The 13,008-nt window shown below is 40.2% G+C and overlaps 1 protein-coding gene across 9 annotated transcripts in view; it reads left to right on the top strand.

Annotated features, from left to right (window-relative positions):
* The window catches only part of DTNA (dystrobrevin alpha), a 221,268-nt gene that overhangs the window by 118,869 nt on the left and 89,391 nt on the right, over nucleotides 1-13,008 (top strand). For all 9 annotated transcript variants that reach the window (XM_033080078.1, XM_033080157.1, XM_033080240.2 and 6 more), the window contains 2 exons: nucleotides 6,580-6,647; nucleotides 12,415-12,495. In XM_033080078.1, the coding sequence (XP_032935969.1) occupies nucleotides 6,581-6,647; nucleotides 12,415-12,495 (148 nt within the window). In that variant the 5' untranslated portion in view covers nucleotide 6,580. Of the gene's footprint in view, nucleotides 1-6,579; nucleotides 6,648-12,414; nucleotides 12,496-13,008 lie in introns of those variants that run through there.

The raw sequence follows: 13,008 nt of genomic DNA on the forward strand, positions 1-13,008 counted from the left end.
TACAGTGCCAAAGATTAGTCCTGGAATGTAGAGCTGAGAGAGAGGCCTATTAGGGACTGGCTTCATTAGAACATGTGGAACAAGACATTCATAAGGCAGCAATAAATCCATTAAGGGGAAGAGGGCTCTGAAATGGCCCTTCAGGATTTTTATTATTAACTACAAGGATTGCTGAGGTTGGTGATGTCAGAAATATGGTTTTAGCCAGGACTCACTGTCCCTTTTAATTCACTGATCTCCAGTCCAAGTTCACTTTGAAATAAGCAGTCATAAGTGTTCTAGTTTGCAGAACAGAATCTACTTAAAACGGCTGAATTTGGAGAAAACAGGAGAAAATAAAAGATAGGTAGAAAATCTCATCTCTCACATTGCCACGAATCATGAATGAACAGAATCCTAGATGTTGACTACAGCTTTTAATTTCCTCCTAAAGTCACTGTTAGAAAGACCATAGCAGGCTCTTTCATTTTCATAGATCTAAATTTCTGATGCTGGTAAATCCTGAAAAGAAACAGCAGTTTGTTATGTATGGAGGGCATTTTGATAAAACTGTCCCGAGCAATGGCAGACAAGAAGCACGTGCTGCTGAAAAATGGTACTGCTGTCTGCTCAAAGCTGAGTTTAAATGTTGACCAGCTGCATAGAAAACAGCATCAGATTTGTCAACAGCATAAAAAATAGCCACTGAGAAACCAACACATTTCTCTGCATCCTAATCCTCCTAATTCCCAGAGATATCCAAGTTTCTATCATTTCGTGGAAGAAAATATAGCTTCTATATCAGGCATTTGAAATTGCCTCACTAGGGAAATACAGACTGCTCAGATAAAGAATGCTTGATCCTGGTTGGTGTTTTCTACCAAATGATGATAGTCTTTTCAAAAGTGATTTTGAGATACTCAGTGTTGGGTTTACCAGTCTTATGAGGCAGAACTTTGATCTAGTTTTGGGTCCCAAAATGCTCCCTAGAGTTTCAGAGCCCCAGCACGCTCAGCTGGACAACACTGGAGCAGAGAGAGGTGTTTCTCTGTTTCCTATGTGCCTTCTTTGACAGAAAAATAACTTTTATCCAGCCTAAAAGACTGTCAGAAGTGACACTGGCCAGGATTCGGAGGCTCTTTTTTCAAATGCCCAGCTGCGTCACAGCCGTCACATGGGACTTGATAAATTTTTCATGCCAGAATTAATCAATTTCAGTGGGCAGTTTTCCTCTCTGGCATGTATCCTGCCTCCCTGGGGCACTTCATCTGTCACAGACAAACGGGACGGGGATTTGTGGAAGCGCTAGTGGGGTGGCTCTTCTCAGACCCATCAAACTGCGTGTGCACGTGTCAGGTCAGGAATTTTCGGGTCTCCTGGGACATGTGTGGGGCTTTCCAGAGGGGAGGGCCTTCTCTGGGCATATAGACAGCTGCTTATTTTGGTGTTGTGGTGGGTTTAACCCCAGCTGTAAATTAAGTCACGTGCAACTGCTCACTTGTTCCACCACCAGCCCCACCCCCAGTGGTAGGTAGAACCAGGGGAAAAAAAAGTGAAATGCACGGGTTGAGATACAAACAATAGTTGAAACAAAGCAAAATATTATAATAATAGTAATAGTAATAATAATAGTGACACAGAGAGAAATTATAATATGAGACACAGAGAGAGACACAGCCCTTGATGAGCAAGTGATACCCAGTATTGTGGATCACCAGCCACTGACCAAAGCCCAGTGTGGGCGCGGTGCAGGGGCTTTGCACCACTTATTAGTGGTTTGTCACTAGTCTCGTTTGTTTTATTTTTAGAGCCAGGTTTAACAGAAACACGATTGAGAAAATTTTTTCAATCTCAGGCTTGGTGGTTTATTATTTCTTATCAGAAAATACAGAAAGTACGACAGCACGTCTAGGTCCTTGGTAGAAGTAAGGAAAAATGGCTGGTACTGCAACTACTTCAAGGTCTTTTAAAGCCAAACAGGCCAATAGAGAATTAACACTTATATTTTTTATACTTTTGACTCAATAACTAGATTCTCATGACCCTTAGAGTGATACTGACTCACCAACCAGAAACCCCTGAAGAAGAAGGAAGAAGATTAAGAAGAAAGAGACACTACTTAAAATTTTTTATTTTGTCCCATACTTACTACTATACTGTAGAAACCTCAAATTTAAAACTCATCACTCTGTGAAAATACATACTTCTAATCTACTACACACCCATGATTTTTAGTTCATTATTCATATTCAGAAGCTGTCTTTAAGGCCTTAGGTCCAAAGCAGTGTTTTGCAGGGAGTCTGTGCCTGGAAGCACAGAAAGCTCAAAACCTCCAGATTTCTGAGATCCAACACCCAGCCCATCTCTGAGCAGTGATTGGCACCTTCTGGCCAGTTGTCTCCAGTTTATGTAGTGGGCAGAATAATGGAGTATCTCCTTGGCCAGTGTGGGTCAGCTGTCCTGATCATGGCTCACTTCCAGCCATTTGTGCACCTGCTCACTGGCAGAGCCTGGGAAACTGAAAAGTCCTTGACTTAGAGTAAGCACTACTTAGCAACAACTAAAACATCGGTGTGTTATCAACATATTCTCAGACTGAATCCAAAACACAGCACTGTACCAGCTACTAGGAATAAAATTATTCCAGCCTAAACCAGGACAGATTGGTTTTTTGGAACTAATGATTTAAATGTAATGTGCATTCCTTTTATCGTGCACAGACACAGCTTGAGAAATGGAAATGTACTGGAAATACACTATTTATGAAAAGAATGACATATAGTAGGGGTTAATAAAATAAATTATTTACTCTATAAATACTGAAACAAGAAAAACACTTACTGTGAGAGAGATTATTGCAGTGTTCATAATCCAAGCAGCACAACAGAAAAGATAAATGAGGCATTTAGTTCCCACCTTACGCATATTATATGATATTCACATCCACATTTTATAAACCAGAAAAGTATATTAAAAAATAGACCAATTATGCTTCTGATATATGATAAGCATGAAGATGAAATTGTAGTCAAAATAGTTCCAATCAAACTACATTCTTTATTTATTCTTTTCTTTCTAGCACTACTAATGTCATTAAAAGTTTTCAGCTTGAAACATGGCTGAAAATGAAACATTCACAGAATCTTTTTCAGAGGCTGGAAACCTCACGCTTGGAATGATTTCTGCTTTGGAATGTCTGTAATATATTGAAACCTTAATACCATTCTAATTGGTACCTTACTAATTAGCTTGTGACTAGAATTTTAATTAGATGCACAATAGGTGTTCTCCCTACCTGCAGTGGAGGAGCTATTTCCTGGGAAGAAGAGTGAAGGGAAAAAGATAGTGAAAGGAATCCATAGAAGACAAATGTAATCTAATCCCTACTATGAGAAAGGTATACTTTAATTAATATTTTTTCAAAATTATGTCTCTGGAAATGTTTACTGTTTTGCAAAGCACATAAAAGTTTGCTTTGTGGTTTGCTTTTCTGCCATGTAGAACAAATTGTACTGTTTTTTCTGTGATGTGGCATGTGCTGTGTGCAAACTGAAAAATACTGGGACACGACTGTAGTTAATTAGCTCAGGGACAGCCCCAGGGACTGAGGTGAGCACATCATGGGCTCAAAGCAGGAGTCTGTAATCTGAGTTGAAGAGTAGAGCTGTGTACCTGGGTCACAGGGGACAAGCCTGAAAAGGGAGATGCCCAGCACCTTGGCAATGGCATTAGTTGAGCCTGGGCTGTAGCACATTCTGGAGTTAAAAATGCATGTGGAAAGCTTGGAAGATGCAGCTGAATGAATTCCTGTCAATGGCAACTCAGAAGTACCAACACTCTGGCAGATGAGCATCATCTATCACTTTTCTTCTGTCTGGAAAAGATAGGAAAGAGGGATAGAATGTATCTGAAAATACTGCCACCACTAATGTTCTCATTAGCTTAATGGCATATACCCTGCTACAGAGAATTTTAGGATTGTCATTTGGGGTGAAGGCTGTAAGAAGAGTCCTAAAAACATAAATATGAAGTTCCTTTCTTCTCCTAGGAAGTTATTTGTCAGGCCTGGTAATCCCCAGCAGTGAAAAGGGTGACTCAATTTCAAAAGATAATGGGACATTCTGAAAAATTATGATCAGGTCCAGGGAACATATTTGTATGAAGAGATATAAACAGTAAGTAAAGGGAGGATGAATTGCAGAAAACAGAAAACCAGTTAAAGAATTATTATTTTCCCACCCACTAATGGGACATTTCTAGAACATGGTCTCTGAAGGAAGTAGAAAACATACTGTACAATTTGCATTATTTGAAAAATACTTTTTGTTACTTAATTTCAACTGGGAAAATTCTTCTGCATGGTGAATAAGGTCACAGGTGAGCTACATTCCATACTATGCAAGATATTTAAAAGCAATAGCTAAGGAATATTTTTCTCCAGGTGGCAATATGAGGCAAGTGAGAATAAAGTTGCACCCCTTATGTTTGTGATAAAATCTGTAGCAATCACAAGATTCACAATTGGTAGAGAACATCATTGGAATGAAAACATCAAATTATTAACTGAAGAAACATCTGTAGGATTTACATGTCAGTTGTGTCAAGAAGTGGAAGATGATGTCATCCTTGTGCCAAAATCAAATTAACCCAATCTCAGTCAAATACCACAAGTAGTATGTTGGCTGAAAACAAGTTGCACATTGTTTGTGGAATAATGCTGAATATAGGCAAAGTCAGAGAAAAATATGATTGCCTATAACCAACTCTACTAGCAATAAATATCAATCAAAAATTGTGTTTGCTCTGAAGTATTCACTCAACTGTTCTGCCTGGTAAAAGATGATATCTTTTCAAAGGTCTTTATTAACCCACCTGTCCTGCGAGATCTGATCATTTCCCTTGGCAAATTTATCTCCTACTATGGGTTTCATTAGAAACAGAAGGGAGTGGGGAACTCAAGTCGTGGTTAGAGGAATTATATTGCTTTTAATCTTTTATGGGGAGAGATTTAAGGCTGATTCATGTAAAAAAGATATTACTTCTTGCTGTCTAATTAAGACGCTGGTTGAGCCTGGTGTATCTTGAGATATCTCATTTCGCAGGGAGGTTTGAGTCTTCCCTGACACCACCAAGCTAGCAAGACACCAGCTACCTAAGATCAGAGGCTGAGTGATATATTAGCTCAGACTTAATGCCATTCTACACACATCCCTATCACTCCCAGACAAATGAGAGTGTGCTTGAATATGAAGTGAACTTGAATATCCCTGCAAAGAGGCTGTGTCCATACCCTTTGTCCACTTCCTGGCAGACTGCTGCTCGCATCACAAGATGTTCACCATAGATAGCACTTTAGCAGAGTCTTTATCTGTACTCTGAGAATTGAATAGGCTATTTGAAAAAAAAAAGCAATTATAATGTACCACTACTTCATTTGAACAGTGTGTTTTGAAAGGGGAAAAAAAATTGCCGCACAACAAAACGCCTCTTATGTGATTGCCTCTCTGTTTTGGGAAATAAAAGGAAACTGGTTTTCTGCCTTGAATTCTTTGGTGATGGTAGACTTCAGCATCCAGTACTTTTATCCTTCTTGTAGTATACATATGGAGGTTTGCTATGAGATACGGTGCAATATTTTTGATTGCAGGCTTCTGTAGAACATTTCCTTTGTAACCTAGGTAGTGTGATGTTATTTTACACAGTCTAGTTGACATGAGGATGTAGATTAAAATGCAGGTCAGAAGTTCTAACCAGGCTTGGCAGGCAGGAAAGGATATTGGTTCGACAGGGTAATTACCCATAGGAAGTGGTGATGCTGACACTAGTTTTAATTTTTGAGTGCTGCTAAAGATGTTTATCTTCACTCTGAAAGCTTTAGTCTTTTATGGTTTGAATGCTGGCTCTGAGAGAAGCTGTCACTTTTCTCTCTGCTCTATCCAGCAGTAGTGCTCTTCAAAATAGTCGAAGGATTTTTTTCATCTGAAAGTGAAGGAAAATATATTCTTACTTCTGAGCCTTTTTGTGAAACTCATTTAATCAGAGATAGAGTGTCCTGAATTTGAATGAATATTGGGAGATGTTTGCTTGGGTAAATAACATGTATTATGTTATGGAGTAGAGATTTAATTGCTGTTGTGTGTTATATTTTTTGTCTACTCCACATAGAATTGGCTAGAACATAGTTTTCAAGACTATAAAATAATATCCGAATATTTTATGATTTCTTCTCTCTTACATAATTTAAACTGAGGATTCCTTATTTAAGAAAACCTAAAATGAATTTCAGAGCTTGTGTTATGTAAGCCAGTTAGTTACATCAAGCAGAAAAACTGAACACTGCCTTTGGGAGAGAGGGGCGGGAGGGAAACAAATGCTTGAAAGCAGAGTCCAGAGAATGGAGGACAGTTTGGGGACCAGGTTCTCCACAAACCACGCCACAGAGAAGCTGGCAAAAGGCATCGGATACATGTGGAGCACCAGTCAACCTCAAAGGTTCTTCAGGATACCTCAAAGGTTCTTCAGGATCAGTTTCGGATGCCTATGTACATATGTTCAGTCTGGGAATAATACTTAATGATTCCACGTGATTTTGTCTTCCAGAATGATTGAAGATTGTGGGAAAAGAGGAAATACCATGGCAGAAAGAAGGCAGCTGTTTGCAGAAATGCGTAAGTACTTCCTGGAAATGTTTTGCTGTGATAGACCAAGCCAGTTGCTATGCAATGTCAGTAAAATTTATGCAAGCTTTCCACCTCAAATCTCCATTGCACAAATGAATGTCATGAGACCAAAACTGCGTAACAGTGGGCTGACTTGACCAAAGCAGGAAAGAGGGGTGTTATACATCAGATTTTTTAATGGAATTATTTTAATCAGTAGTTTCTTAAGACAAAGATGATGGAATACAAAGGTTGCAATGAAGAGGGATAAAGATCTCCAAAAGCTGCATCTTTTCTTGGAGGTATCTGTAGTGGGTTCACCCCAGCCAGCTGCCAAACTCCCACACACTTGCTTAATCCCTAACCAGCCCCGAGTGGAATGGGAGAGAATATAGGGAGAGTAAAAGCAAGCAAACTCACTGCTTGAGATAAAGACTTGATTAGACAGAAAGAGGGGAAAAAATTGCAACAGAAATCAAGAACCAGTGATGCAAATGTGGCTATTGCCCACTTCCCAAAAGCAGGCTGATGCCCAGCTAGTTGCAGTATACTGTGTCTGCCTTGGAAGACGAAACTCCTCACCCCCTTCTTTTCCTACCCCAGTTTTAATGCTGAGCGTGACACTATATGGTTGGACTAACCTTATGGCCAGGTGGGGCTCCATCTGTCCTTGCTGTGTCTCCTCCCAACATCTTGCCCATCCCCAGACAACCCTGGGAGAGGTCAGAGTAGGAAACAAAAGAGCTTTGGTGCTGTGCAAGCACTCTTCAGCAACAGCTGAAACAGCGGTGTGTTATCAACACTTTTTTAGCCACAGATCTAAAACACAGCACCATGCAGACTGCCACCATAAAGAAAGTTAAATGCATCTCAGCTAGACACAGTACAGGGACTCATGTGCTTCATACTCCACTTCAGTGTGATTTTTTTTATAGTTCCTAATGAGGTTCTGTGCTCCCTGCATACTAGTGTGTCAGGGATGTACCATGCTAACAATGTTTCTGCACTTCTGACAGTCATCTCTAATTTCACTTACAACCAATCCACTGTTTCTCCAGGAAATTCTGTTACATGTCAAGATTTACCTGAGTTTTGTGTGTAATTACTAAGTTTCCTGCTGTTTGTCCCATGCCATGTAGTAAACAATGACAGAGCTCCCTGATCTTTGGTGGGAGACTAAGATGGGCATTACTGGGGCTGGAATTCTTGTGCATAATGAAAGGCCAGGTGTGTGCTGGTGAATTCAGTGAGCTCAGGACTGTTCCCTGGGAGTGAGCCCTACATCTGAGCTCTCCAAATCAAAGACTTCCCATTCAGATGGCTGACCAAGAGCTGTTTTGGCCCATTCCACATTGTCCACTAACTCTGTTGTGCCCTGTAATTGTTTCAGTATCGCATGGCACTTGCTGTTGTAACTCATTAGTATTTCTCACTGATCTTTTCTCTCTGCTGCCCAGTGACAGGACCTGAGGAAATGGAATGAAGCTGTGTCAGGGGAAGTATAGGCTGGATATTAGAAAAAGGTTCTTCACCCAGAGGGTGGTTGGGCACTGGAACAGGTTGCCCAGGGAAGTGGTCACAGCACCAAGTTCAAAAAGGATTTGGACAATACTATCTGGCACATGGTGTGATTTTTGGGAGTGTCCTGTGCAGAGCCAAGAGTTGGACTCAATGAATCTTGTGGGTCCCTTCCAACTCAGGATGTACAGTGTCTTGGACCCTTGGAGAGAGGTAGTGTACTTCAGCCAGAATCAAAAAATGTATTTGTCCATTATCAGAACATACTGTAGTTTTAATTAGAATTACAATTGATTTTTTATCAGCTAAAGTCAGTGGCATAGGTACCATTAATTCCAATTAGTTTGAAATACTCCTAAAATATTTAGGACTTTGCTGTGAGGATTTATGGTTTGTTTCCACAGTTTTGAAGGCTGTTTTGATGTTGGATTGTTTTGGAGGACATAAGGAGGTGTTGGGAATATCAGCAGTTGGAGGCAGGGGAGGGACTATTTTCCTGTATCGTACACCAGTAGTTATAGTCTATTATTTTCTTCTTTCACATTTTAGTATTTTGGCATATTTACTTCAGTCTGGTTTATCTCACGTGTGCTTCCCTTTTATGTTTGCCTACCTCTCTTCCTCCACCTTCTACATATGCACACAGAGAACTGGATGTTCCAACTGGGCAAAAGGAGAGGAAAATATTCAGTCTTTGTGGAAAAACTGGATGTATTTTAGCCATATTCATAAAGCAGTGAACTTTGCATTCTGAGAGCCCCTCGGATGCCTTTGTGTGTGGAACCAAGATTCATCCTGGTATTGCCTTCAGTTTCCCCTGGCTGTGTGCAAGCCCACACATTTAACATGTTTAACAAAAACATGTGCTTCTGGTGCCCTTTGTATTGTGGACCATGTGAAGCTTCTTAACATTCTGATAGGCATTACTTATGGTGATAGGTAAACTCCACGACCTGCCAATATCAAAGCAAGAAAATTCGTAATATAAAGGCTTTTGCCAGTGGTTTCGGTTCTTAGGACCTACATCTGCAAGTCTGACATTAATACCCCACAATAATTTTACAAAGTGGGTCATGTTCCAGACTACACAAGATAGAAAAAAGGGAAAAAAAAAAAAAAGAAAAAATTAAATCCAAGTTTTCAAACCTTTGTAAGTGGAAGTTTGTTCTGAACAAGGAATAGAAGGGTTTGATTCTAACTTTAAATTTGGACCACTGTGATTTTCCCTGTGTTTTGAGAGGTCCAGTTACTTTTCAGAACTGAGGTCCTTTTTTATTTCCTTTCCTTCAGAAGAGGCATCCTTCTAGTTCCAAATTACAAACTTTTGTGAATTAAAATCATAATCGTTATCACTTTCTGTAGAGTCCCATTGTTAAAGCTTGTCTTATAACTCAAAATGCTCTACTGGACATCAAGCTGCTAGGTCTTAGTCTTACCTTAGTCTGACCTGACATGCCCATCAGAACTGATGAAGAGTTCAAAATGTACATCACTGTTGGCACATATTTTCCAGTGAGAAAACAGCAGGCAAAGTTGCAGTGTGTCCCTTTGTTATTTTTATAAACTACAAACAGTGTTACATGACATGAGCATATTCAAAGGAGACGGAGTGAGGCACTGCCAGCGGGCAGAAGGAAGGAGAGACCACTGGCAATCCTGTAGGAAAGTTATAAATTTGCTGTCTCGTTTGCCATGCTCAGTCCTGCACATCCTTCCACTTGTTTTTCAGGACTCTCCATCATGTAAGTGATGGCACGTTTCTACAGAAGCTATTTGACAAATAGATCTCTTACTGTGGCAAAATGTGAATCATGACAAAACTAAATTGTCTGTTCCAGACCCTGTTCCAGGGTCTTAGCAGCAACACCTACTCCCGAAATAATATCAAAATAATACCATCCACTGTGTGTGCAAATAGTAAAAAAGAAAAAAAAAAAAAAAGGCAACATTGCCTACAAATTTGTTTATTTAGGATTATTACTGCTACCTCAGAAGCTCAATGAACGAGAGCCTCACTTTGCTTTCACTCTTTAAGTCTTGTTAAAAGGCTGAAGTTTTAGAAAGGAGTGCTGGAAGTTTATTGGTAGCTTTAACTGAAGTTAAGAGGGGGAAAGTTACATTCATTTTACTTATTTGTCCTGTTAAAAAGGAAAAGCTTAGTGTTGCTTTATCCTCCCTTTCACCTGTAAAGAAATTTTCCTAAAGCTGTCAGTGAGATACTAATGGAGAAGGAAAAAAAACCTGTATAATTTTAACAGTAGAGGATATGATGGAAAAAACTCACAAAAATACTTCCCATACCTGATGTTAAGTAGTCAGAGGTAATTTCTCCTAGGAGCAAGCAGATGGTGCAGCTGGTAAAAAGGAGTAACTGGAAGCCCTGGGAGGGAGAATTTGTTCAGGGAAAGAGCAGAATCTGGGGAAAATATAGAGTATTATTCTTATTTTCATCTCATAGGCCAGAGGACATTTGAAAAATTTGGTCCAAAGGATAACATTGTTTAAGAAAGTGTGGGTGAGCAATGCTGCCAAAGGCAGAATGGAAGCTTCAGGCAATATTTATCAGGGAAGGAAGCCCTCCAATTGAGTCACAAGGTGCAGAAAGGACCCTCTTCACTCTGGAAACTCCTTCTCACAGAGTAGTGTGAGTAGAGTCCATCCAATCCTAGTCCCAGACTTGATCAAGAGTTTATTTCTTAAGGATTATATAGATGTAATTGATACTTTATGTGACTTCATCATGCAGGATTAGGGATAGCAAACCAAATGTATTTATAGGAATAAAATAAATATTTATTTAAATTTATGATTATGATAACAATTAAACTAAAATATTTTAATCAAAATTATTTACCAGATAGCATAGATACTTATAACTAATTATATTGGGCACTATTTATTAAATAAATTATTTCAAAAGTAGCTTGATAATTATAAAGTACAGATTGGTTTTACTAATCCATATCAGCACTGTGAACAAATCTCTTCCACTTGGCCTCAAGGAATGACCTTGAGGGGCATCCCCACTCAAGGGAGGAATTGCCACATACATGCCTTGAAGGAGCATGTGAGAAGTCCCTGCCATTGAAAAATGGAACTGAGATTTTGTAGTGTAAAGTGACTCACTGTCCGTCAAATGTTTCTAGGCTACATGTGCCAGCTCAGCAGCTTTAGGTAAGTTATCAGTACTATCACTTGTTGCTTTATCAGGAACTTTGTGTGCCACATCCTCACCAGTGCTGATTTCTTTCAGACAAGACTGTTTTTCATGTCCCCAGGAGGTTTAGCTTTGGGATTGTGGAGTCAGCCTGGTCTCAGCATTCCTGAACACCTAAAGCAGCATGATGCACCTTTCCCATCCATCACTGATAACTTGTGCAAATGGGAGAAAATCTGAGCAGTTTAACCCACACTTAGACAGAGTATCCTGCTACAGATGTGGCCACATGTAAAGCAGTTCCGCTGAGAAATCTTAAAGCATTTAGGAAGCTTGTGTAAAAGCAGGGCTGTATTCCACTCCTACATCCTGGCTGTACCTTGTTTGGAGGAGTTTGTTGGACACTGTTGGCCAGGTTCTGCCCCCATACTGGCCCCTGTGTACTGTCCTTGTTTGTGAGGTAGCTGCCACTTAGTTTGCTCCCATCTCTTAGACAGCTGCTTTAGAAATCTTACTGGATCTTTATGTCGCAGCAGCCAGGGCCAGGCTCTGTGTGGAGCATAGAGCTGACCCTCAGATGTCTCCACTGCAGAGAATATACATCCACAAAATGGAGAAAGGCCTAACACCCCTCATCATTGCCCCCTTATGCAGATTGCCATAAGTCTTTATGTTACAGCACAGTATGTTTTCTGATTTGGTTTGCTGGCAATACCTTGCTCTGGTGTGGCATGTCAGCTAAAGATATTTGTTATGAGCTTTTTTTGCTAAATATTGAAATTCGACTGAGGTTTTCCGTGCTGTTGGAGACTGGCCAGTGTGTCTTTTAGCCTGCAGCTTGACCAGATTGTTCTTCAAAGTGACAGACACAGTGGGCTGACTATTCCTTGCCTTCCTTTATAAAATTCTTTTAACACTGTAGCTCCTGACATTCCCCTTGTTACTCCTCACTCCTCTCTACTCTCTCTGCAAAGGAGAGAGCCTTGAAAATTGTTAAATGGAGGCAGCTCATGTGTCCTCTTTGTTCTCTGGCTTCCCTGCCAGCAAAGATACGCACAGGTCATATTCCATACAAATGTCACCGTTATTCTCTTCCACTAGGGGCTCAGGATCTGGATCGCATCCGTTTGTCCACCTACCGAACAGCGTGCAAGCTTAGATTTGTTCAGAAGAAATGCAACTGTAAGTATGCCAGCACTTCTTTCACCTACCATTGTCACAAACTTTCCACTGCACTCCCCAGTCTGTCCTTTACACCACTGACAAGCCAGGACTGTGTGATCTGGCATTGCAAAGGACACTAATTAGAGTGCCTGCACAGACTTCAAATATTAACCTGTTTACATGAGGAACTTGCCTCAAATATGCCAGGGATTCAGTCATGGAAGGCTGGGTCAGCATACAGGCCACAATTTTACTTAATAAGTATGTTAACTACATTCTGCGATGTTCTTGTGAAATAGCATTTGTGAGTGTCAGCAGGGCCCTGCAAATTAAATGCTTTTATAGCAGCTCTGTGAGAAAAATGCTGCTTATAGTCCTCTTCTATTTAGGGTACAGCAAAGTAAGTGCAATGTTGGTCAGACCCCTCTATTTCCAGAAGTCCAGCTAGACAGTTCTTCTGAGAGAGTAAACCTGCTTGTAATCTCTGTGTATGTGTCTTACTCCCTCTAGGTTTTATTGGGAAATTTCCCA

Source organism: Catharus ustulatus, chromosome 1 (genome assembly GCF_009819885.2).
Source record: "Catharus ustulatus isolate bCatUst1 chromosome 1, bCatUst1.pri.v2, whole genome shotgun sequence".
Classification (NCBI taxonomy): domain Eukaryota; kingdom Metazoa; phylum Chordata; class Aves; order Passeriformes; family Turdidae; genus Catharus; species Catharus ustulatus.